The following is a 26,058-nucleotide window of genomic DNA, read 5'->3' as shown; positions in this document are numbered from 1 at the left end:
AGAGAGAGAGAGAGAGAGAGAGAGAGAGAGAGAGAGAGAGAGAGAGTCTGATGGATAAAAGTAGTGTTTTGTGTTGTTTTGTTTTGTCTTTTGTCTTTTATTTATTTATTTGGAGGAGTCATGATAACCAAGGAATGATCCAGGGCTACCTTACTTTTTGTTATGGGAAATTTTCTAACTCTTCAGGGCTTGAATGTGAAATGCTTAAGGAATCCAGAGTCAAGTAAACATTTTAGTCATGTGGGGATACAAATCTTGAGTATCTCTGGCTGAGATTCTAACATGTGGGGGAGAGATGGGAAACCCAAGGACTTTTCCACGCAGGGATTCGGGGTGTCTCAGAGGATGGGGAGTGGTGGTCAAATCTCTGTGTCCTGAGAGGATATAGGAGCTCAGCCGGGGAGTCGTGGCTCCTTTGCGGTGTACTGAGAGGTTGCTGGGACATGACATCACCCTTACTGTCTTCTGAGAGGCTGAGATGTGACAATCCGCATATATGATTCTATTGTTTTCTTCCCTTAGGTCCAAAGGGTGAAGCAGGAAAGGTTGTCCCACTCCCTGGCCCCCCAGGAGCTGCAGGACTTCCAGGATCCCCTGGGTTCCCAGGGCCACAAGGTACTGTTGATGTCTCGCTTGCCTGGATACTGTAGTTCTACCACAGGGGTACCACAGTGCTACCACAGGGGTACCTCAGTGCTACACAGGGGTACCTCAGTGCTACCACAGGGGTATCACAGGCCTACCACAGGGCTACAATAGAACTACCACAGGGCTACTACAGGAGTATCATAGGGCTACCACAGGCTTCCGTAGGCATTCCTCACATTGACCATTCACCTTTCTCACCACAGGTGACCGAGGCTTCCCAGGAACCCCAGGACGTCCAGGCATCCCGGGAGAGAAAGGTGCTGTGGGACAGCCAGGAATTGGATTTCCCGGGCTTCCTGGTCCCAAAGGTGAGCCTAGTGAGGGGCTGTGACTCTGGCCGGAAGGCCAGCTGGGGAAGGGTATCCTGTCATTCAGTGACTGGTCTGTGGTGAGGGTCTTGGTATTTGCTTCCTATGAATCTGTGAGAAAGGGAAGACTCTGGCAGCAAGGATGCCCTCGGTCCCCCCACCCCCCACCGTGTGTTCAGGTCCTTCAGATGACAATGCTCCTACCACCCCGGCCATTCGCTAATGAGCATGGTACCATCCTGAATAGAGGGTCTGCTCCAGACAAAGGCAGCTGATGAGGAACACGTAGCCTGCCTGGCATCGCCACACAGTTTCCGTCTACATGATGTGTTAGTTGCTTTGCTTGGTGCTATGACAAAAATCCCTGAAAAGGGCAGCCTAAGGAAGGGAGGGTTTGGCATGGGATGGCCCCATCTCCATGATGGGTCATTTCACCCCTGAACCCAGTCCAGAAGCCCCTTTACAGACATGCCAAGAACTTTTGTCTCCTAGGTAGTTTTAGACCCTGACAGTTTCAGACACAAGTGGAGAGTGTTGGGGAGAGCCCTTGCATCTGTAACTGTTTCCTGACTCTTCCACACAGGTGTTGACGGCTTACCTGGAGAGATAGGACGGCCTGGGAATCCAGGTCGCCCTGGATTTAACGGCTTACCTGGCAACCCAGGACCGCAAGGTCAAAAGGTGGGTACTGACTCTCCCAGGCTGCCTGGTCCTCATCCTTGTTAAGTGAGCATATACTCTGTGTATTGTGAATCGTGTGGGATGGTTTTCTTTTTTAATGGCACAGTGTATAAGAGGCAGAAGGGAAAGCAATTGTCTTAGCTTTGTGAACATTTCTTGTCTGTGTGCTGGGTCCCAGTGTGCAATGTGTTTCTAACTGTGAGTGACAGATGAGAGCTGTTTGAGAGCCACTGTCAGAGAAGAAATAAGTCAACCAGGAGGGTGACACGTAGGATGTCTCAGTCAAGGCTGCCATGTCTGTGAGGGCCACCTTGGTGGCTCTTTAGCTTCTACTCTTGGCACCAACAGAACTCCCTCTAATTGTGACAACTGTGAACACATCCCCCTCTTTGTTCCATGTGCTCTGGGCAGACATGTTGCTGGCCCAACCTGTGCTATGTAATATAGCAGTTTGCTGGCCCCCGAGGATCTACCATCTGCATCTTCCTAGACTGGATGAAAGTTTTGGGGTGACTACTAGTCACCCCTCTCCTGTTCCCATTAGAGGAGACAGGGAAGCTGCTGGCAGCATGAACGGGAAGTGGGAGAAAGGGCTCAGGGCTCTTGTTAACCATTGCCCATGGTGGAACTGGTCTGGTCCTGTTCTCACTCTCTTGGGAGAGAGCATGGGTGACAGGTGACATACCTCGGCCACCCAGAGCCAACGCGGATGATTAATTTGCTCCTGGTGTCTTGGGGATTTCCAGGGAGAACCTGGCATTGGGCTTCCAGGACTCAAAGGGCAACCAGGCCTTCCAGGCATTCCCGGTACACCCGGAGAAAAGGGCAGCATCGGGGGACCAGGCGTCCCAGGAGAACAGGGGTTGACTGGCCCCCCCGGACTCCAGGGGATCAGAGGTAATGCTTCAGATTGCGTCAGGGTGCCTGTTTGCTTTGAGTGCCCGGAGCATGGCTGAGTGATCAGTCCACGTTGATTAGGCGGGTGGGGAGACTCAGTGAAGGTTTTGTGGCTGAGGCTGCTGTACAAATGGATGGTGTATGGGAAGGGATACATTCTAACCTCTGACTTACCCCTCTTTTTCCTGACAGGTGACCCAGGACCTCCTGGAGTTCAAGGCCCTGCAGGTCCACCAGGGGTCCCAGGAATAGGGCCACCCGGAGCTATGGGCCCTCCCGGAGGGCAAGGACCACCAGGGTCATCAGGTGATGGGACTGTCCTTTTCTCAGAGCCTGTGAAGTGTGGGGTGAGCGGGGAGGTTGGCATAGTTGCCAAAATAAAGGGAGGGGTGGGGGAGCGTATTCTAGTTTGGTTTGGTTGTTTGCTTAATCCAAACATTACAGGCTCCCGTTATTTCCTCCCTCTGAGTCCGTTTAATGTGCCAAAGAAATCTGTTACAGTTTTAGCATAATGTCTTCCCGTTATCTTTGTTAGGAGCCTTGCTTAGTTGTTGACAATTAAACTAATCAGTTCTTTGTCTAGTTGGCTTTGTCCTTGTACCAATAGTTCCAGGGTTATGTTAGTACTGAGGGAAAGGGTAAAATATCCAGTGAAAGCCAACATTAGCTGGGGCCAGTGGGTATACAAAGTTACTGGTAATCCTCAATGGCAGAAAGAAGGATTTTTCTCTTATGAGATGACCCTGAACTGGGTACCATCCAAGCCCCCAGTGCTGGCATGCTAACATGCTGTCCTCAGACAGCACCCTACAATGCAATGCCCATTCCAGAACATTCTATAAGCTACTCCCTTTGTCCAATCTCAGGTCCCCCTGGAATTAAAGGAGAGAAAGGATTCCCTGGATTCCCAGGACTGGATATGCCTGGCCCCAAAGGAGATAAAGGCTCTCAAGGACTTCCTGGCCTCACAGGACAGTCAGGCCTCCCTGGCCTTCCTGGACAGCAGGGGACGCCTGGAGTTCCAGGGTTCCCAGGTAAGTGGCACCTGAACTTGGCCTGGATCAGTCGAGAGGGAGCATGGCTTCCTTCTTCCCTGAATCCTGGCTCTTTACCCCTGGAGGTCCATACAGGGATGTGTTCTTAACATTCCTTTTGACCATAGGTTCTAAAGGTGAAATGGGCGTCATGGGAACCCCGGGACAGCCAGGCTCGCCGGGACCAGCAGGCACCCCAGGATTACCTGGAGAAAAAGGTAGGAGGGCCGAGGGCTGGCAAACCACGTTGTGTCATGCTGTCTGGTGTCTGTATTTCTTGAGAATCCTGGAAGGTCCTCGCACTGTTACAGATCACATTTAGTTTTAAGATGTAGATGAGAGGAAAGGGCTGGAAGGTAGCTCCCCTTCAGAGGAATTAACTCGTGCATTGATCATGGGCACACAGTGCTCATGGCTGCCTAGCTGGTGTGAAGTTGGGAACGACTTTCTCTCTGTAAGAATTGTGGGCTCTCCACTTACATGAGGGTACAAGTCTTCCATCAAGACAGCCACGTTAGCAGAGGCCCACTTCATGGGCAAGCCCAGATTTTTGTTTCTTGTTCTCTGAAATTGATCCAAAATATTCCGTTCTAAAAAAAAAAAAAAAACAAAAAAAAAAAAAAAAAAAAAAAAAAAAAAACAAAAAAAAAAAAACAAAAAAAACGCTGACTGTAAACATAAGGAACAAAAAAGGGAAGTTGATGTTGGGGTGCAGAGGATTGTTTATATCTGGGGGACACTTGAGAGTGATGGAGAACAGAGTTTGAGGAAGACATCTGGGAAGGAGGCAAGAGTTCATCTAAGAGCCATGGGATGCGATTGCTAGCAGATAATGAACTTTTGAAGGGGCTTCACAATGCTCGCGCCCCCCCCCTCCCCACCCCGGCTCAGATTCTCGCCACCACAGTCAGCTCTTGACATGTTCTAGTTCCTTCCTGACTTTGCAGGTACCGGCTGGCACGAGTCCCCTCCAGACACAGCTGGGTCTGGATCTCATTGTGTGCTTACTTCCCTTTCTTCCACAGGGGACCATGGCCTTCCGGGCTCCTCAGGACCCAGGGGCGACCCTGGCTTCAAAGGTGATAAAGGTGACGTTGGGCTTCCTGGCATGCCAGGATCCATGGAGCACGTGGACATGGGGAGCATGAAGGGACAGAAAGGAGACCAGGGAGAGAAAGGTGAGTGGAAGAGAGGCCTCAGTGACCCGTGACAGGCAGGCCTCACTGGGGCATCATATCATTCTGCTCTTTACAACAATTGCTTCCTAAGCAGATGTGGGAGCTCACTATGTTTTTTGTTTTTTTTTTGTGGCCTACAGGACAAATTGGGCCCACTGGTGATAAAGGTTCCCGAGGAGACCCTGGAACACCAGGAGTACCTGGGAAAGATGGGCAGGCAGGGCATCCCGGACAGCCAGGTAGGTGTGGACAGTGTAGCCACAGTCGTCAAGAAACCTGCTTCTCAGTGCTTTCCGCAGATGTTGACCCGTGGGATTTTTCTCTGTTATTCTAGGGCCTAAAGGTGACCCAGGCATTAGTGGAACACCAGGATCCCCTGGACTCCCTGGACCCAAAGGATCAGTTGGAGGAATGGGCTTGCCAGGTAATCTGACTGCGGACTCAAGGTCTCTAACATACACTGAGTGTGCACGGGGTTGGTGGGATGTTTTCAGGGTTGTACTTGGAAGATACAGGGCCTGACGGCCATGTCTCTCATCTAGGGAGGATGACTCTCGGCTGACACTGATTGGCATTGGCTGACAATGGCTACAGTGTCTTTAACCGTTGCTAAAAATGAATAAGTAATACACACTGAAAAGCGAAGCATGAGCTATCCATGGACAAGTGGATTGGCCGGGGAGATGTTTCTCAGCACAGACTGGGAAGTGATAGTCAAAACTGGAAGCTTGCCTTCCTGTCTCCTCTCAGGTCTTTGTGAGGCATTCCAAATGACTTGCTATGACATTCTAGGCTGCTGGTGGTAGACCTGTGTCTGTGTATCGTAGATCTATATATGGCATGTGAATCTTCACACGGCCTCACAGTCCTCTGAACTGATGGTTCTTCATTGGCAGATTTGTGTTCTTCTCTCTATACAGTGATGGTCTTTCAAAGGTGGGCGGGGGTCGGGGGTGAGGATTTCCTAGGGTGGCTCTGAGGCAGCTTAGCTTGCCTGAGGACCCCTGCCTGTGTTGGTGGCAGACTGATAAGCAGAGCGATTTGTGTTCAGCATCAGCCATTAAGTCCAGCCTCTAATGTCTGTGTCACTAGGTTTGCCTGGAGAAAAAGGCGTGCCCGGCATCCCTGGCTCACAGGGTGTCCCTGGCTCACCTGGAGAGAAGGGAGCCAAAGGAGAGAAAGGGCAGTCAGGTCTACCTGGCATTGGGATTCCGGGACGGCCTGGTGACAAGGTGATCATCTCCTGCCCTGTGGCAATGTCCCCGACACTTACCAACTATCTCAGCCCATTCATGAACTGTGATACAGCGCTCCCTCCGACTAACTCTGTCATGCCCTCCTGTTCACTGCCTTTTCTCCCAAGGGCAAACGCTAGAAGCTCTCTGAGAGGTGAGGGTGGCCGCATGTCCCAGAGAGGAAGAAGAGGGGGCGGGCTCAGGAACTTGGCAGATGGAGAGAGCGTCTTTTCTGGAAAGCCCAGCAAATGGGATTCTCCAATGGGATTCTTGACCCTCATGGCATCTCTTACCTAGAAATCTGCTACCTAGAAAGTGCTTCCGGACCTGGAGCTGACATGTCTGCTTCTTCCTCACAGGGAGACCAGGGCCTCGCAGGCTTCCCAGGCAGCCCCGGTGAGAAGGGAGAGAAAGGCAGTGCCGGAACCCCAGGGATGCCGGGGTCCCCAGGCCCGAGAGGTTCTCCGGGGAACATCGGCCATCCAGGTATGGGGGCTGGGCAACCTCTGGTGGTGAGGTACAGATGAGAAAAACCTAGCTGCACACAACTTCTGAACTTTAATTTCCTCTTTAGGAAGCCCAGGCCTGCCCGGAGAGAAAGGGGACAAAGGTCTCCCAGGACTGGATGGCGTTCCTGGTGTCAAAGGAGAAGCAGGTAGGGATGGACCCTTTGCTGGCACTTGGGTGGGGCGATGGGGAGCACCTAGGTTTTGTGGGGGTTGGGGCATGTAGTTTCAGCTTCAAGGGAGAATCCTCCACCGTGAAGCGGGCCCTAGTATGTTATTTGGGGTCTAGGGCCGGCTGGTTTGACCCCTCCACTTTCAGATCCACAGACAGAGTCTGTAAGGTGTTTGGTGTCTTTGGGAGATGAAGCCAACATCTCCAAGCTGCTTTTGTAGTGAGATGGGCATTTCAGATATCTACCCCCTTTCTCTGTGCAAGCACCGGGTGGGGTCTATGCTGTTCCTAGCAACAGAAAAGAACCTGTTGGAATGGATCAGAACCGACGTCAGGGATACCAGGCACATGCAGGGAACAGCTCTTTTATGATGTGGGAAAGGGGCCACTTCTCAGACACCACGGTGCTAAGGACGGTTCACGATTGATCATATCTTTCTCTCCAAGGTCTCCCTGGGACTCCTGGCCCCACAGGCCCAGCTGGCCAGAAGGGAGAACCCGGCAGTGATGGAATCCCGGGGTCGGCAGGAGAGAAGGGTGAACAAGGTGAGCCTTGTTCCTGCTTCCCCGCAGAAGTCATGCTGTCCCCTCAGAGAATACAGCGCCATGCTGGTCAAACACAGAGGTCTCAGTGCTGAGTTCCTTGCGGCTCCGAAACCATAGCTGTGGACTGGAGGGATGGGATTGGACCGGGGAGGGATGCTCATTTCTTCTGTGAGTGGGCCCTTTCCTGGAGGGTGGGTCCAGAGATACAGAAGCAGGGCTGCTGGGGAGGAATGGCTCCCTTTCTGTTTCCCCTGTGTTCACTGTGAGAAAACCAAACCAGACAGTCAAGAGAATTCTTCTGTCCAGGATTTTCCCCAGTTTGGGAAGGAGTCCTGGTCTCCCAGGGTCTCGGGGTCTTGCAGGGTTTCTTTTGTTTCCTGTGTCTGCTCCTGTTACTGATAGAAGAGCTGTCGTGGCAGGACCGCAGGTTTTTAGCTGTAGCTGTGCTGGGCAGGACTGGAGCAGCAGGGGTTTCTTACTATCACTGCCGGCTGCTCTTCAGTTCCCTTTCCCATTCTCTATAGAGATAACGTATAAGAAGCCCTTTCTACTTCCTCTTCCTGTCTACCCACCGCTTATGTGAAGCCTGCTCTCCTCCCCACTCCCCAGCTCTCTGTGCTCCCCCCCCCACTTGGTGGGATGAAGAGTCAGTCGGATGGTCGTCTGAGAAAAGCCAGACTGCGCGTCTCTGCCGTAGTCCTCGCTACCCATGACTGACTGGGGTGATTTTACTCTGGCCAAGTAGAACTCGAGAGTAGGAGTCTCCCTATGCCGCTGTCCCTTCGTCACCCTTGGCTTTATGCAGTGGTGATTGGCAGCAGCCAGCGGCATCAGAGCGCTTGAAGGTGTATGGGACCCTCAGTCGCTGGTGGCACCGCTGTCAGGCCTAGAGTGTCCGGGACCCTGGGCTCTTAAAGTGCTGCAGGTCCCTGGAATTCTAGCAACAAGGGCCCGCCCTTTCTCACCTTAAGCCTTTTCCAACGGTTATTTTCTCTGTGGCTTCTGCTGCTTGTATTTTTTTTTTTTTTTTTACCCTGGCAGCTCTCTGAAGTTCTTCAGCCACTCTCTGGTCTCTGTTGCCACAGTCTCCTCTTGTGTTCTCAGCTTAGTCCATTCTAATGGTGATAAAGATCCAAATGTGTCCAAGAAACCTGGCCTTCCATAGTGAGGCCTTTCGCAGATAAACAAGAGTGGGCAAAAATGACCACTTAGAGAAAGCCTCTTCTTGAACACCAGGGGGCAGCAGACTAGGGAAAGGAGCCAAGCTATAAGCGCTGGGGTGTATGTCATAGCTGTTTGCATCAATCGCAGACCTTCCCTTCTGCTGGGCCACCAGTGGGAGGTGCTTCTTCTGTGGTCTAGGTGAAGATGGCTTCAGGGTCCTTTAGAATTCTCTGGGCTTTGAGTTGCTCTGTTCTGAGGTCTCTCCAGAGCCGTTAGAGTTTCCTTAGACTGTAAGGGATCCAGACAGCCAGGCTGCAACAAAGGCAGTCCACTGGGTACCAGAAACATATCTGCTTGGCTGATGGAATCCCTATTTGAGGCTGCCCGGGGCCTTATAAGGGTAGGGTCTGTACAATAGCTGCCAGTTTCCACACAGAAAGCTTACAAAAAACGATGTTTATGATAAAGACACCAGGGGGCACTCTCAATTCCAACAGCAATCAATGGGAGTTGGTAGCAAGTCAGGGCCTCCCAGTGTTTACCTTCCGCCCTAGTGCCCAGGGAGATGTGAGTCCTCTGACCTGTCTCTGTAGAAAATAAACATCATTAGCACAGATCATTTCTGCTCAGCACCTTAATGAGCCAGACCGAAAGATCTTCAAGGAAAATGCATGATGAGACAGTTGCAGGGGTGGAGCTTTGCCCCCAGGTTCCACGGGACTCCTTTCCGGGCACTCTTTAAGTGATGCACGGTGTCAGGGCAGATGGGGCATGGCCTCCCGCTGTCTCTGCAGCTGAGTAAGAGACACGTCGTTTTCTGTCTTCATCCTGTAGGTGTTCCAGGAAGAGGCTTCCCAGGTTTCCCAGGCTCCAAAGGAGACAAAGGTAAGGCTCTCAGCTTCGCAACTGTGTGTCTTGTGATCCATGGCAACTTTGTGTCTCATGATCCAGCTATTCCAGGGGAGCAAGAGGTGCTGTCCACAGAACTCAGCATATCCCCCATAGCAAGGCAGTGGCCGTGTCTAACTGATAGATGTCCGATGATTACACCATCTTATTCACGCTTGCCAAATACCATATGATGTTATTATTGCTTACATTTTGAGTAACATGTAAACATGCGTTCCCATCCCTGGCAATCTCCTTTAGTTTCTTTTTAATTAATCAGTTAAACGCATATGCTTGAATGTGTGTGTGTGTGTGTGTGTGTGCGCGTGTGTGCATGTGTGCGTGTGTGCATGTGTGTGTGTGTGTGTGTGTGTGTATAAGAGGTTGTAAGCTGCCATGGGGTACTGGGAACTGAACTTGGGTCCTCCGAAAGAGCAGTGAGTGCTCTTGACTGCAGAGCCAGCTATCTAGCGCTTACTTTATTATTTTTTTTTTAAAGTAGCTTTATTGGGCTAACATTACCATATGATAGACAGCACATATTTAAAATGTGCTGCTGTTCTTCAAGTTTTGACTCATCTATGCATCCACAGAAACAGTGCATTCTGGGTAGTGTCACAGCTGTCACCCAACAACTGTCCCACTGGTTCTGATCCTCCATATTATATCCTGAAGCCCTAAGGCTCCTCAAGCAAATACCCATGTTGATTGAGGAGCCATGAGCGATATTGTATCTCCTACAAGTTTCATGCAAGCCTGGCTTCTTCCAACAGAGTATCTGGTTTACAGCCTTCCTGTTGTCTGTATTGACAATTCACTTGTGAAGTCTAAGTAGGGTCCCATTGCATCCGTGAAGCAGTTGCTTTGTCTATGTCTTGGGATGAGCCCACTCTTGGTTTTAGTAGTATAGTTGCTAGAAGACTTCAAAACACATATAAGGTACACATATATAAGATGGTCTCTGGCTGTCACTGCAGCGTAGCATCTCTGTGGACTCTGCCCCTCTGGTCACCATCATCATCATCATCATCTCTCTCTTCCGTGCAGGCTCCAAGGGTGAAGTGGGTTTCCCTGGCCTAGCTGGAAGTCCTGGAATTCCTGGAGTCAAAGGCGAGCAAGGGTTCATGGGTCCTCCCGGCCCTCAAGGACAACCCGGCTTACCTGGCACTCCTGGTCACCCCGTGGAGGGGCCCAAAGGAGACCGAGGACCTCAGGGTCAACCTGGTCTGCCAGGTAAGGGCTCTTCACCAGACGCATGCTCAAGTTCACAGCTCAGAGCTGCGCTTCGGTCTCTGTGGAACTGGTCTCTGTGGTTTCCTTTCTGTTGAGGTATTGATTAGAGAGCAGCATGAGAGAAGATTACAGAGAGATGCCGTTTGGATTTTTGCTTTAACTGGGGCAATGCTCAAATGTTTGCCACACTGAGCTTGCCTCCTGTGGTTGTGGAGGACCCTGGACACTGTGGCTTCAGTATTTTGGAAGCCAACACCGTGACATTCACATGAACACCTCAACGGTGCTGTACGCCCCGACGTTATAACCGTGTGGCTTTACTATTTACTTAGTTTAGTGGTACCGGGGATGGGACGTAGGCTTTGTGTATGCTAGGCAAATATTTTACCACTGAGTTACACACTCGGCCATTTTATTAATGTTGTTGTGCTGAGTCAGGTTCTCACAAAGTTGTCCGCTCTGACCTTGAATCAGTAACTCTGTAGCCTAATACAAGTGAGCTTGCTCTTCTGCTGCTTCAGTCTCTGGTACAGCCGGGGTGACAGACCTGGGCCACCAGTGCCGGCAGACAGGCCGTTTGGGTGCTGAGTCTGTTGTTTGTATGAGCACCCTTCCTTGATTTCCCGGAGGCCTGTGTTGCTCTACAAGGCTGTGGTGTTATGGCTGCAGAGAGTTGACAGCAGTATGACTGTCCCATAGCCCAGTGACACGGTCCACTCTCGTACCAACCACCCTAACCCTGTGTCTTTGGTTCTTTGCATTAGGGCATCCGGGACCTATGGGGCCGCCAGGGTTCCCAGGAATCAATGGGCCAAAAGGCGACAAGGGAAATCAAGGTTGGCCAGGAGCTCCTGGGGTTCCAGGCCCTAAGGGGGACCCAGGATACCAAGGCATGCCGGTGAGTGAGTGAGTGTAGAGTTGATTTTCAAAAGGAAGCTTTTTGGTCAAGAGTATTATGTGTGTGGGTATGTGTTTCTATATGTGTCCACGTGTGTGATACTGCCTAGCCCCTAAAGCAGTTCCTTGCTTTGGGAACAGTACAGGGAAGTATTGCATGTGCTTTTATCATCTATTTTATAGGAGCCATGAAACAGGAAATGCTATACTGCTGCAGATTATAGTTCACTGCCTGACTTTACAACCCATTTACAAATTCAGTGCAAATATTCAGTGTCTTGGTATAAAGAACAGTTCTGCCTAGCTTGTCTTCTAGAGTTGGCAGAGGCTCAGGTGTTTTAAAATATTTTCTCCATAATTAAAATAATAATTCAGATGGGACATGAGGCTGATTTTAAGGAACACTCACTGCCCTTTGATGCTGAAGAGACCAGAAGGGTGATATGGTCCTGATAGAATTGAGTTTGTTTCCATGGCAACTGCCCATGGCATTGTGGCTGTGTCATGGCATCATGCTGGTGGGTGGGGACAGCGGCTACAAGCTCGAAGGAACTGCTGTTTATATGGAACAGTAAAGAGAGACCAGGGGACCAGTGTTGCAGTTATCTTCTCGTGCCCCATTGTTTAAAGACTTGTATGACCCACCTGAGTTCACAAACTCCTGTGCAGAACACAGAAGTGCTTTTTGCCTGACAGGGTACTCAGAGTACAAACTGTGGGTGTCTAGAGCCATGTCCAGCTCACACTTCCTTTGATTATCTAGGGCATTGGCGGCTCTCCAGGGATCACAGGTTCAAAGGGAGATATGGGACTGCCCGGAGTTCCAGGATTCCAAGGTAAGACAGTGAGGCCTGCACCTGACAACCTTGCTGTGGAGGGGGTACTGTTCCAAAGGCTATCTGAGCTCTGAGCTTCCATATTCAAATGCTCACGTGGCCTCAGCAAGAGATAATGCTATCTTGAAGTTAAAAATGCAGTGGATTTTGAGATCAGGTTTTCCCTTTTTTTTTTTTTTTTTTTGAGACAAGGTCTTGCTGTCTGTCCCAGGCTGACCTCAAGCTTTTAGCAATCCTCATGGCTCAGCCCCCTGAGTAGGCGTTCTGATTTTTGTAGCTAAGATCCAGTGGATCACATGTGTCTTCTGAGTCCTAACAAGAAGTGGTGGCTTTGGGCCACTTGATAGTTTGCCAGTGCAGTCAGCAAACGTGTCCTGGATGCTAGCAGCTCCCACACACCATGGCTACAGCAGAATCCTACTCACCTAATGGGTGAATAGAAAGAGCGCACAGTCTGCAGGTGTCTGTGGTCTGTCACACAAGCTGTGTCCACAGACTCCATCACATGCCCTGGTTGTCACTGTCAAATAGTGACTGCTTATAAAACAATGGCCTCTTACTCTACAAAAAAAAAAAAAAGCTTTGTGAGATACTGCGTTGAAAAATTAACACATTTTTTCTCTTCCTTGAACATAATTGAGAATGTGTTCATTGCACATGTATGCTCACATGGTATATGTACACCTATGTGCCTATCTATACGTAGGGATGCAGCTGTGTGTACATTTTTGCGTATGTAGATGCCTATGTATATACGCTTTTGTACATGTATGTGTTTATGCACTCCTATATTCTTGCCTATGGTTGAAATCTCTATGCAAAGACAATGTCCCTTTTCCACCCAGGTCAGAAAGGTCTTCCTGGTCTGCAGGGAGTGAAGGGAGATCAGGGAGATCAAGGTGTACCCGGCCCTAAAGGTAGGTGAATTGTTTTTTGTTTGTTTTATTAGTTATTTTCTTTATTTACATTTTAAATGTTATCCCTTTCCTGGTTTCCCCTATGAATACCCTCTATTCCATCCCCCTGCTCACCAACCTACCCACTCCCACTTCCCTGTCCTGGTATTCCCCTACACTAGGACATTGAACCTTCTTAGGACCAATGGCCTCTCCTTTCATTGATGTCTAACAAGGCCATCCTCTGCTACATATGTAGCTGGAGCCATGGGTCCCTCCATGTGTACTCTTTGGTTGGTGGTTTAGTCCCTGGGAGCTCTGGGGGGTACTGGTTGGTTCATATTGTTGTTCCCCCTATGGGACTATGAACTCCTTCAGCTCCTTCAGTCCTTTCTCTAGCTCCTCCATTGGGGACCTTGTGCTCAGTCCAATGGTTGGCTGAGAGCATCCACCTCTGTATTTGTCAGGCAATGGCAGAGCTATATCAGGCTCCTGTCAGCAAGCACTTGTTGGCATCCACAATTGTGTCAGGGTTTGTTGACTGCATATGGGATGGATTCCCAGGTAGGGCAGTCTCAGGCAGGTGAATTGTTAATGGACCAGGCTTTATCAATGATCTGAGCAGATGCAGAAGCTACCAAACACACAGGATTGGAGGGATGTCAAGTGAATGGAAAAATCAGTAGAAAACAGAGATTAGGAGCTCTTGTTGGAGGTTTTGGCATCATCCTGTCTTGATAGTAGAGTTGTTCGATGTATGACTCGGCAAGTCCAGGGGAGAACAGAGGGGGCCAGAGGAACCTCCTCCTCGTGTTGGGGATCCAGCATGTTGCACAGGCTTTGACATCAGACCGACACCAGCCACTTAGAGTCGGGACAGAAGAAAATCTGCCTTCCACTGCTCACGATGACTCTGGGTGGCTTTTGCTGTGCCCACAGGCAGCTTCAATCGAGGAAGGACAGGGTGGAAGCTGTTGGTCTCCATAATGGAATTGGGAGGGCAGGAGTTTTGGCTTAGTTAGACAAGAAGGATGTAGTACACATCGTGTGTGCATCTGATGAGGCTCTGTGATGGTGTGCTTGCTGATGATACAGTGACTGCCCACAGTGAAGCCGATCCTCTGCCTGTCATTCCCACAGGTCTCCAAGGTCCCCCTGGGCCACCAGGTCCCTACGATGTCATCAAAGGAGAACCAGGGCTCCCTGGTCCTGAGGGTCCCCCTGGTCTTAAAGGACTCCAAGGACCACCAGGTCCAAAAGGACAGCAAGGTGAGTCCTTGTGGGGTTGTGTAGGTGCCTGGGTATGTGGGCAGGGTTTCCTATCACCTATGTGTCGAAGCCCAGAGTCTGAACAGTGGTTGACTATACAAACACATTTATATTTGAACGTGAACTTTGTTTAAAGTACATCAGACATAATAAAGTTTTTGAAAGACAACCCTGCCCCCCCTACTCTAAATGGCAAGTAAAATAAATACAAGAAGACCCGAGGCTTACAACTCAACACAGTTAGACTTAGAAACATTCAACTCTGCCTTGCCTGGCAGGGCAGCTGGCAGAGTAGAGCACAGGTTCCCATGGGCTGCTGGGATTGCCACCCATAGACAGGGCTCATGAATTGCTCTGCCTATGAGCAAAGGCTCTGTGGTTCCTTCCCTGTGTTTCCAGTACACCCTCCTCTAGGCCCTTGCTGTTCTCGGCCATTCCTCTCTCAGGAGCTGGTGGAAAGGGGGCTGAAAGAAAGCTGGGGGTGGGGGTTGGAAACACCACCTAGTAAATGTTAAGCTTCAAGCTGCCTAGGAGTTAACTGTACGTGTGAAAATGGTCGCCACAGCCTGCCCACGGCTTGAACACGGAGATACTAGACCAGTGGCTCTCAACCTTCTTAGTGCTGTGACCCTTTAATTCAGTTCCTCATGCTGTAATGACCGCCAACCATAAAATTATTTCATTCTTACTTCACAGCTGTAATGTTGCTAATGTTATGAATCATAATGTAAATACCTGACATGCAGGATGTCTGATATGTGATCCCCTGTGGGGATTGTGACCCACGGGTTGAGGACCACTGCTCAAAAGCATGGCAAGGAGGGAGGCCAGACAGACCTCTCTCCCTGTCTCCCTTACTTGGCCCTTTCCAGGTCTGGCTGTCACAAAACACCTGCAGAAAGCACGAGAGAGCTTGGAAGACAGTCTGAGGGACAGGGTTGGGGCAATGCCCCTTAAATATAGTGTGCCATCTGAGACTCCAACTGCAAGAAGCAACTGGGTCTACCCCGGCCCTGATGGGCTACCATGATCCACAGGCCTCTCAGACAGACCCAGTCCAGGCCCTATGCTTGCTTCCCTGGAGATGGGAAGAAAGAGGGCCTGCTTGCTGCCCACCAGACCAGATCACGAAGTCTTCTCCCTTTCCTGCAGGTGTGACAGGCTCAGTGGGCTTGCCTGGACCTCCAGGGGTGCCTGGGTTCGATGGTGCCCCTGGCCAGAAAGGAGAGACAGGACCCTTTGGACCACCTGGTAGGTCTTTACAGCAGAAACAATAGACCCAGGCCCGAGGAACCTCAAAAGGAAGTTAACAATAGTTCTGACAGGGTACCAAGGTAGTCCATGTCTTAGAAGAGGGAGGCTCCTGAGGGAGCTGAGGGCTGCTGTTGTTGATCAGTTAAGGCACTTACTTTCCAGAGTAGCCCAGAGGGTGGGCCCCTGTGGATTCTTAGCAGCACGGCGTCCCACCGCTACAAAAATTCTGCTTTAGCCACAGCTCGTGGAAAATAGAAGTGAAAAATAATCATGTCGGCGTCTGTCCCGAGGCCCCTGGTGTGGAATCATCTTCACGGGCCTTCGTGGGAAGCAGGGGCTATCCTACTGCGGTGTCCCTGTGCAAAGAGCACAGCTCTGCAGGCCTGGGGCGGCGCGTGCTTCGGCCGTCCGAGGGAATGCGGGACCCAGTTATCTGGGGACTTCCTTCATGCTCGGGCTATATTGGATGAGAGTCAAGCTGTTGTAGGAGTCCGTAGAGCCCTCCCCTCTGAGCAGCCAGGATTCCGTACGCATGGGGCGGTGCAGTGGTAGCACAGGCTACTCTGTTTACTCATGGAAGCGGTTGTCTCCAGCTGCACTCTGGGCTCGTAAAGCGATGCCGCCGAGGGGGGATGTAGAGGCCTGTGAGGGCTTAGTTTTGCCCTTTCCGCAACCTTAGTTCCGTGCAGTGAGAGAGAGATCAGACACTTCTGCTACTTTGGGGCAGAGCCGCCAGAGGCAGTTCCTTGGAGCCGGGAGCGGGGGCTTTGGAGGGAGCCAGATGGTAGGTAATAAGGTACTCATTTATCTTCTCTCCCACAGGTCCAAGAGGGTTTCCTGGTCCACCAGGCCCCGATGGGCTGCCAGGATCCATGGGTCCCCCAGGTACCCCATCTGTGGACCATGGCTTCCTTGTGACCAGGCATAGTCAGACAACAGATGACCCACTGTGTCCCCCAGGGACCAAAATTCTTTACCATGGATACTCTCTGCTCTATGTCCAAGGCAACGAGCGTGCCCACGGGCAGGACTTGGGTAAGATGCAGTTCTTTTCCTGTGTGGCATGTAGTGGGCTTCCAATTAGGTATATGGCATCCTTTTCTATCTGCTACACTGTGGTGGGCTGGGTAGGCAGTGTCTCTTGGGGAGGGCTAGTCAAATCCCCTTTCACCCTCCACACACTGACCCCTCAGTTCAACAGCTTCTATATGTCTTGTGAGAAGCATGGCATATGAGGGCTTGGTCCTTAGACATTTTTAAATTCATAAAACTTAAGATCTCACTCTAGTTATTAAGTACAGTTGAGGGTCCTGCTGTGGCACACATAGCAATTTGTGTAATGTTCTTAAAATAGGGCTGCTTACTGTTGACTCTTCTAGAAATACACCGATGGAGGTTCTCTGCATCTTCTGGACTGCCCCCTTCCCCCTGCTGAGTTCTTTTGACTCAACAGAAAGCCACATGCATACGCCCACTATTTTTATCTGCTCCAGGGACCCTCCACCAAGTGATGCCCTAGCGTTGTGTACATGATGATGTAACTGAGTGAAGTCAGAAGCACAGAGGCTGGGAGACCTACAGTCATGCAGCAAACATCCCTCCTGAGACAGGCTTCCCTCTGTTGGCACGATTCCTTGCCTCAAACACATCTGTGTTGCTCTTTATAGTTTCCTTATTACCTGATCAGTTGAAATCTAATCTGCCAATCACTCACCAGCATCCCAGCCTACCGGGTCAGCTTGTTTCCTTCTTTCTGATGAGAACGTGAAATGTCAATTTCTACCTTACTGGTGCCGTCTCCGGACCATGTGGACCAGACCACAGGCGCTCACTTCCCGCTGTGTTCTCCCCTCTTCAGGTACGGCTGGCAGCTGCCTGCGCAAGTTCAGCACAATGCCCTTCCTCTTCTGCAACATCAACAATGTCTGCAACTTCGCCTCCAGGAATGACTACTCCTACTGGCTGTCCACACCAGAGCCCATGCCCATGTCCATGGCACCCATCTCTGGGGACAACATCCGGCCCTTCATTAGCAGGTGAGCTTAGCATCCACAGAGGCAGATGTTAAAATTGAAGAAATCGGTGCACGCTTGGCCTTGAATGTAGAGAGGTCTGCTTCTGCCTTTCCAGGGCTGGGGTTAAAGGCATGCACCACCATGTTTTTTTTCTTTAAAAGATTTGTGCGTGTGCTTGTGTATGTGTGTGTGTGTGTGTGTGTGTGTGTGTGTGTGTGTGTGTGTGCACATGTGCACAGCTATCCAGAAATATCAGATCCCCCTGGAGCTGGAGTTACATAGAGTTGAGAGTCACCTGCTATGGGTGGTGCTAGGAGCCTCTTCTGGGTCCTTTGCACTTTCTTAGCCACACTAATTCATCTCTCCAGCTCCCAAATGTCCTTTCCTAAAGGATGAATCATGACCCGTTGAATGGGTGCACATTGGATTTCATGTATCCATGCCTCCCCTGCCCACGGCTATCTGGGTTGGCTGTTCTAAGGGTACTCCAAATGCGGGTGTTTACACCTAACTTCTTGTCTTCTGTCCTTTTGCTACACCCAGAATTGGGATTGCTGAGTCCCAGGTTGATTCTATTTTTTAGCATTTGAGTTTGAGACACTTCCTGTTTTTTCCCTCAGTGGCCATGCCCTTGACATCCTGTCATCCCACCAGCCATGCACAAGGGTTCTCTCCCCTTACTTCACATCCTCACTAACACTTGTCAGACTCTGTTGTGTTTTTCACAGTAGTCCAAGTGGTTACAAAATGAAGCCTGTGGAACTGTAGTACCAAATATATAATATCTGTTTCATCTGCTTGTGTAGTTAGTGTTTGTGCATAAACGTTATGCAGATTTAGTTTACTCAGAAACTTACATGTGACCCCTAGCACCACAGAATTAATGATGCAATGGTAAAGATCCATTTCCTGTTCACCCATTCCATCGAAGTTTGTTCCCCTGAGACTGGTTAATGCCGATTGAGAATGCGTATGTCTCTGGCTGAGTGATTCCCACATTAAGCTTGTCCCCACCAACAGACATCTGGAGTGTTTTCAACTCAGGAGCTTGCCTGGTAGGAAGTAAGGCAGGACATTTTATGAGTGAAAAGTATGATTGTCCTATTTTTTTCTAATTTCCATCAAAATAACAGTTTATTGTTCAGTTGTACTAAGAAGTGACAGAAACATGGAAATGGACAGACTCACTTGGCTAATGGTTCACTTTGTGTGTGCAGTATATTAAAGACAGAAAGAATGAGATATCAGGAATATTCCTTAGGAGCGTACGAGAAAGCACCAGGCATCTTCATATACCTTTGCGAGGCAGCTCTCAATATGTAGCCCAGGTTGGCCTTCAACTTGAGATCCTCACGCCTCAGCCTCTTAAGTGCTTGGATTTTGAGTCTGCTCCACCTTGCTGAGATCTTCACAGGTCCTTTAAAGACATGAGCATGAAGACAGACAGACAGACAGCCTGGTGGATCAGCTTTACCAGAGAGCCACAGGCTCTCTGTGGTCGTGCTCTGAAGTCCCTTGTGACAGCTTTTTTTGGGGGGGTGTCTTATGATGGAAAATGTCATTTGTTACACTTCAAGAGTACACAGAACATGCCACACACAGACGTGTGATCTGTGTGCAGACCCCTGCCCAGGCTGTGTTGAAGGCACTAGAAAGAAAACTAACTTTTTGTGGTTTTTCTTTTTAGCTTTCCTTGGAAAACAGGTAGAAAATGATTATTATTTATGTCTCTTGGTTACTTTGGAATAGCGTCTCTGCTGGTCTTGATTTGGGTGAAGACACAGGCCCAGGGGAACTGTGTGTCTCATTCTTTTCTCCGTGGGCATTTGTCTTCACAAGGTTCCTGGTTCTGTGAGCACACCTGAGATGCATACCTAAGATTTGGCATTTCAGGGTTCTTTATGTCCCTGCAGCTTGAGGGGCCCTCCAGGTCTCACCCAGCCACACACGCATCTCTAATTCCCTGTTGTAGGGATGTGGCCTCCTACCTGGGCTGAGAGTTACTTTAGCTTGATGGTTTCCAGCAATGTCTCAGGATGTCCAGGTCCCTTCTCTCATGTGGGAAGACCCAAAAGCTTAATTTTAGAAACACTGACATAAATCTTTCCTTGTTAGTTTTGAGCCAAAGAGATGTCAGCTGCTTTCTTTATCCTGTTGGCTACATTTCTGCGTACTTTCTACAGACAGGAGTGACCATAAAGTCACAATTCCATCACCTGAGAGAGGACCGGTGGTCAGAGAGGAAGGGAATTTGTGATGGCCTGAGCTGTGACACTAACCACAGCTGTCCTTCTAGAGGGCAGAGCTGCCCTCTCTTTGGCCCTCCCCTCCCCTGCCCCCAGCACCAAAGCATCCTGGGAAGAAGGGCACTTTATTTCCCATGCCTAAGAGGCAGAAGACAGCAGATGGACAAGGCCATTTCAATTTCAGTGGCTGGTGTTTAATGGAACCTTTTAGTTCATCTACATTTGTGTGAATAAAGTAGAGAGAGTGTGTGCGTATGCATACACGCGCACACACACACATGCGCATACACACATGCACACACAGACACATGCACAGACAGACAGACAGACAGACAGACACACACACACACACACACACACACACACACGTTCGCGCACAGCACAGAAAATGGAATGACTAATCCAGCCGCCCGCCCACCCACTTCCCGTCCACGCATGCAGAACTTGTGTAATTATTCACACGTTTGTACTCATTTAGCAGCGTGGCTAACACTCTCTCCACTCTGTGACTGGAATGTAATTATTTTGCTGCTGCTGTTTGTGTTTTTAAGCGGTGCACTCCCCCACCATCCGGTACTCCCTTACTTGAGCGAGCTTTAGAACACCCGACCACGCTGTGGTTTTTACTCACTCTGGGGTGCCTTGTCACGGCTGGGCTTGAGCTAGCCTGTCCCAGGAGGGACTTTGTCCTCAGGAGGGGCCAGAACAGTGATTATCTCTGCCATGGTTATGACGGTCCCATTGTTCCTCTTATAGAATAGTTTAAAAAAAAAAAAATCAACTGCTTTTGAATTGAATGTTTTAGGAGAGAGATGGGCTTGTACAACCGAAGAGGAGTCCCTGAGCCTGAGTCCCGGCACTGGCCACATTATTTATTCACTTAGACTTGAGTCAGAAGAACCAGGGAGAGAGGGTAAAGGGTGGGTCATCCCCAGGCCCATCCACACGGAACGCCTGCTTCCTCTCTTCCAGGTGTGCGGTTTGTGAAGCGCCGGCCATGGTGATGGCGGTACACAGTCAGACCATTCAGATCCCGCAGTGCCCCAATGGTTGGTCCTCCCTGTGGATCGGCTACTCCTTCGTGATGGTGAGTGTTTGGTGTTGTTATCTCCTCTGTGACTCCAGCCTTCCCGGATCATCCGCTGTTGAATGTAACTTGGAGCCTGGTCTGCTGCTCCAGGGGTGTACCGTGCATCCAGGGCTCCCTGTTCCCCTCTGTTGGGAGCTGCGGCTTCCCATGAGCAGAGAGCACCTAGAGGGTGGAGCCTCCGTAGTCATGTGACCAGCACCCGAAACCTGACCAGCTCCTCCTGTATTATTAACACACAGGAGCTTTAAAGCAGACAGCACACAATGGGTGGGAATGTGGGTATCACCTGTGAGCTTGCACTGCTCCTGCCAAAATGGTGGCCAGGAGAATGATCGTCCCAGGTTAATACCCAGGATGCATCTGGGCAGTGAGGTATGCTCTTCTATCACCCGGCTGTTTTCAGATGTTAGTTAGCTCCTTGTGGCCTTTCCTTTAAAAAGCCAGTTATGACAGGGGCGGGTCCTTGTGTGAGGAGCTCATTGTAATTTATTTGATTTTATCGTCCACGCTGAAAAATATTGACTGAGTGCCCAGAAGTCCTGAACTAGTAAGAAAACGGGGAGAAATTTACCAACTCCCAAGGAAGCATCCTTTGCCTTTCTCTTTAAAACTCTCGGGCACAACCGAGTTGTTCATCCGACCTGCAAACTGATGTTAGTATTTGACAAGGAAAGGGCTTCCTGGTTATTTTTAAGAAAGCGGGTGCTCCCCTCTCACTGGGAGGAGCTGGTGTCTGGTTTCTGGGATTGTGTAGAATCCTGAGTGCCCCAACCTGGCCAGCAGGCCTGGCTGTTGAGCAGTTGTTTTTTTTTTTGTTTTTTGTTTTTTGTTTTTTGTTTTTTTTTGGTTTTTTTTTTTTTTTGGCTCAGTCTGTGAGCCTGGGGTGAGGGTGTGTTAGGAAGGACCTGGAACCTCCCTGAGGAGGCACCCTGGCTTCTTCCTAGAGACGATGAATCTCTCTCTGGGCTTGGGTGATAAAACCTCAGACTCATGCCTTATGCTTGCCCCACAGCACACCAGCGCTGGTGCTGAAGGTTCTGGCCAAGCCCTCGCATCCCCTGGGTCCTGCCTGGAAGAGTTTAGAAGCGCCCCATTCATCGAGTGCCACGGCAGAGGAACGTGCAATTACTACGCAAATGCTTACAGCTTTTGGCTCGCCACCATAGAGAGAAGCGAGATGTTCAAGTGAGTTAGACCTGGAGGGCTCTGGCCTCCTAGCAGCCCTTTCCCTTTTTGTTTCCTATAACCCACCACCAAATAGGAGTCTGTTCTGAGAGGGCAGATGACCCGGATGATTTTCAAAGGTGATCCAAGGTGATAGGCTCCATTCTTCCATTTGCTGGGGAGCTGAGAAAGAAAAGAGGTCATTTGCCATTTTTGTAGATGAATGTGCTAAAAATGTTATAAAAAGCAGCTGAAATCTTCAAACAGCATGTGAAACATTGTATCCTTAATAGCCAGCGAGGAGTTTCTTTCAGCACAAATATCACTGAAATAATAGGCAAGTCTTTCTTGTCCCTTCCCATTTCTAAGATTCAGTTGAGAACCATGATCCCAGGGATGCGGCTGGCTTCGTTGAAGTTACTTTGGTCCACCTCCAATGGCCAGGAGCATGTTGGCTGATGGGCCAGGAGTAGCCTCTTTCTGCTCCGGCCCAGACATGGCTGCTTTCTCCTGCAGATAATTCTCTCTGTCTTTTCTGTTTTGGAGGCTGCCATGACAAATTCTGCAGCTATCTTGTTTTTTCAGATCAGGTCATTTGCTAAACATCCCGAAGTATTGTGTGCTCAACTGCTAGTATATGGGAAATTGTCAGATGCAGCATTGGCAAACACAGTCTAGTTACTTATGGAAATTAGAATCTGCTCCTTACCCCTCAGCCGGGGCTGGGGTGGGCTTCATTCTAAGGTTTATAGCCGAAAATGGGATTTTTTTGCTTAGAACCAGCAGCCTGGTATAATGGACACAATTAGATATATTTTTTTTCTTAAAGCTGGAATTTGCAATGGAATTTGTAGGGTAAGCTCCTTCAAGTTGAGGACAAGATGTTCTTCCATGTGGTGAGCCTCGTTTAGTTGGATTTGATAAGTACCAATCAGAGGTGAGGATTCACCTTTCCAATGACTAAATAAGGGTCAAGACAAGTCTCAGCTGCTCAGTCTCCTCCTCTCTTTGGCCTCACCTCTGGTCATGTGTATCTAACCACGCCCGGGGTTAGGAACAGGTTTTGAGTTTATTTGAGTTTATCCCAGATTTATCACTTACCCTACCGTCCAATGAAATGTAATGAACACTCACTGTCTGTTAAATATTGTGGAGAAGAATAATGTTCTTCCATACCCTGGGAAGGCTTTAATCTATTAGAGACAATGAAAAGCTAATTATAGGACTGGAGAGATGGCTCAGTGGTTAAGAGCACTGACTGCTCTTCCAGAGGTCCTGGATTCAACTCTCAGCAACCACATAGTGTCTCACAACTGTCTATAACGGGATCTGATGCACCCTTCTGCTGTGTATCTGAAGATAGTTACAGTGTACTTATATAAAGAAAAATAAATTAATAGAAAAAGTACATATTTCTTTAAAAAAAAAAAAAAAAGAAAGAAAAGCTCATTAGTCCTGTGGCTGAGAGGTGACGTCAGCTGGGCTCTGGCAGGCACATGCATGTAGGTAATGTCTAAAACATTCCCACATTGTAGAACCACAGATCCCAGTTGCTGATTATCACCAATGTGGATGGGTGTGTATCTGGTCCCTTAGGGATCACGGGGCTCCAGAATTCCTGATTTTGTAAGCACCTACATTTCTGATGCCCCATGTCTCTGATGCTGATGCTGATGCTGTTGATGCTGTTGATGCTGATGCTGACGGTGTAACTCTGTTGTGTTGCAGGAAGCCCACGCCGTCCACCTTGAAGGCAGGGGAGCTGCGCACGCACGTCAGCCGCTGCCAAGTGTGCATGAGAAGAACATAACGATGATGCTCGCCTCTGCCACCGTCACAACATGGTGCTACTTCCCCCTTGTCCTATTCTCCCTCCCGTTGTATTTGTAACAGCAATGAACCCTAGAATTATATCCTGTGTACCTCACTGTCCACTATGAAAACCATAAAGTGCCTTATAGGGATTCGCGTAACTAACACACCCCGCTTCGTTGGCCTCTGTTTGCTGAAGGAGAAGGACAGGCAGCGGAGAGCTTTCCATAACGGCACATACCAAATGGCGCTCCTGATCCAATAAAAGATGAATTGCCTTTTGCAATCCAGTGCACTGATGTCTGGGGCGAGAACTCCATAAGAAACCCAAAGGTGCTAGGGGCGTGAGGTGCTCTCCACACAGCCCACAGCCCGCTTCATCCTGTCACCCCAGACGTGAGTGCTGTCCAACCCACTGTCCAGTGTTTCCACATCAGGTCCCTCGAGGGGCTGTGCAGAGAACAGTCAAGGGAACTGGTTTCTTCCACCTTCTACGCGGAACTCCATCGTTTCAGCCCCAAACACAAACTTATGCCCTGTGTGGTACTACGCAGCTGCTTTTGTGGAAGTCATGGCTTTCCTGTGGAATAAAGATGGTCCAAAGGTTAGACGGAAAATAAATAAATAAGTAAATAAATAAATATATATATATATTAGTAATTTATATAGGTGTCAGCAATTAGGCAGGTCAAGTTCTAGCGTAGAGCCCGTTGCTAAATAAAGCGCACTTGGTTTTTGTCTCTCAAGAAACTGTGCTATCCTTTCACAGGGGTATCACCATCAGGCCACTGAATGTGAAACACCGGCTTTCCTTATACTCACTCCTAAACCAGGGGAGGCATAGAGATAGCCAAAGCCATTCCTAAATGTGGTGTCTATGATAATGAGCCCTGTGCCTGGCGCTTCCTGCTTCTGCTCTGCGTGGAGTATTTTCAGGGTTTGCAACACTAACCACAGACTGAATGACTGACTTCCCGTATGACAGCCAAGGCCTTTGTTAGCCTCCTTCATCCTGCATCCTGGCAGGCATTTCACACCTGAGCACACACAGGCTACTTCCCAGCTCCTCGAGAGCTGTGACACAGCCCCTGCAGGGAGTGGACAGGTCGCAGGAGGGCAGACTCAGACCACTATGCTTGAAGTGACATTTCACTAAAAGTACCCACCCTCCAAAAAAAGAAAAAAAAAAGTTTTTAAGACTACTAAGGCCTTCTGTGTAATTTCTTTAAATGTGTATTTCTTAAGAATTCAAATTTGTAATAAAACTATTTGTATAAAAATGAAGCTTTTATGGATTTGTTGCTAGAACTGCCACTGACACGTTGAAAGAGAAGTTACCACACGTACCGCTAATAAACCTGTAAGCTTTGCTGCATACCTTAGATCATTTTTATTTTGTATTTGTTCAAACAAGAGTCCTGGACTGGGGGTAACTTAGAGCAACTAACTACAAAGGAAGAGAGCCCCCCTCCATTCTTTCACTGCATTGTCAGCCCAGGCATTCCTTAGTTACTAGGCCAGCAGAGGGACATTGAAATTGGATCTGCCAGGCCTTAGCCCATCTCTGCAGCAGAGAGGACAAGAGCACGGGGCTGCATTCCAACTCACTTGAGGGACTCAGCTCAGATGTGTGCTGGAGAGGCAGCTCAGTCAGAGGGTGTGAATTTGGATTTCCAGGATGCACAGAAAAAGTCAAGTGTGGTGGCCCGGGCCAGTGATCGCAGCAATGGGGGCCTGGGCAGGGAGGGCTGAGACACGCAGATCCCTGGCCCTCGCTTACCAGCCATTCTGGCTGAGTTGGGGATGCCAGGTTCAATGACAGCTTCTCAGAAAATAAGAGTGATTCAGGAAGACCCTGAACATTGACTTCATGTGGTACACACGAACCTGTCTCCGTGTGTGCACATAAAAGGTTGTATACATGAACATACACATACATGTACAAAAAGAAGATATTGTCTCTCTCTCTCTCTCTCTCTCTCTCTCTCTCTCTCTCTCTCTCTGTGTGTGTGTGTGTGTGTGTGTGTGTGTGTGTGGTGGGGGAGAAATTTAAGCTTTGGTAATTTCCTTTGTTATTCGAGACATTGTC

At 49.4% G+C, this 26,058-nt stretch overlaps 1 protein-coding gene across 1 annotated transcript in view; it reads left to right on the top strand.

Moving 5' to 3' along the window:
* Col4a1 (collagen type IV alpha 1 chain) overlaps positions 1 to 25,351 on the top strand; it is a 113,618-nt gene extending 88,267 nt beyond the window's left edge. Inside the window, exons 27-52 of the mRNA XM_021219873.1 lie at positions 523 to 615; positions 852 to 956; positions 1,540 to 1,637; positions 2,384 to 2,534; positions 2,727 to 2,840; positions 3,401 to 3,568; positions 3,697 to 3,786; positions 4,594 to 4,746; positions 4,887 to 4,985; positions 5,081 to 5,170; positions 5,839 to 5,978; positions 6,341 to 6,467; positions 6,556 to 6,636; positions 7,107 to 7,205; positions 9,204 to 9,254; positions 10,305 to 10,490; positions 11,255 to 11,388; positions 12,151 to 12,223; positions 13,069 to 13,140; positions 14,260 to 14,388; positions 15,541 to 15,639; positions 16,465 to 16,677; positions 17,501 to 17,678; positions 20,876 to 20,990; positions 22,006 to 22,178; positions 23,886 to 25,351. Of these exons, the coding sequence (XP_021075532.1) occupies positions 523 to 615; positions 852 to 956; positions 1,540 to 1,637; positions 2,384 to 2,534; positions 2,727 to 2,840; positions 3,401 to 3,568; positions 3,697 to 3,786; positions 4,594 to 4,746; positions 4,887 to 4,985; positions 5,081 to 5,170; positions 5,839 to 5,978; positions 6,341 to 6,467; positions 6,556 to 6,636; positions 7,107 to 7,205; positions 9,204 to 9,254; positions 10,305 to 10,490; positions 11,255 to 11,388; positions 12,151 to 12,223; positions 13,069 to 13,140; positions 14,260 to 14,388; positions 15,541 to 15,639; positions 16,465 to 16,677; positions 17,501 to 17,678; positions 20,876 to 20,990; positions 22,006 to 22,178; positions 23,886 to 23,967 (3,113 nt within the window). The 3' untranslated portion in view covers positions 23,968 to 25,351. The remainder of the gene's footprint in view (positions 1 to 522; positions 616 to 851; positions 957 to 1,539; positions 1,638 to 2,383; positions 2,535 to 2,726; positions 2,841 to 3,400; positions 3,569 to 3,696; positions 3,787 to 4,593; positions 4,747 to 4,886; positions 4,986 to 5,080; positions 5,171 to 5,838; positions 5,979 to 6,340; positions 6,468 to 6,555; positions 6,637 to 7,106; positions 7,206 to 9,203; positions 9,255 to 10,304; positions 10,491 to 11,254; positions 11,389 to 12,150; positions 12,224 to 13,068; positions 13,141 to 14,259; positions 14,389 to 15,540; positions 15,640 to 16,464; positions 16,678 to 17,500; positions 17,679 to 20,875; positions 20,991 to 22,005; positions 22,179 to 23,885) is intronic.
* The last annotated feature ends 707 nt before the right edge of the window (positions 25,352 to 26,058 follow it).

This window comes from Mus pahari, chromosome 19, assembly GCF_900095145.1.
Source record: "Mus pahari chromosome 19, PAHARI_EIJ_v1.1, whole genome shotgun sequence".
Taxonomy (NCBI): Eukaryota; Metazoa; Chordata; class Mammalia; order Rodentia; family Muridae; genus Mus; species Mus pahari.
This window is presented reverse-complemented; position numbering and strand designations above follow the sequence as displayed.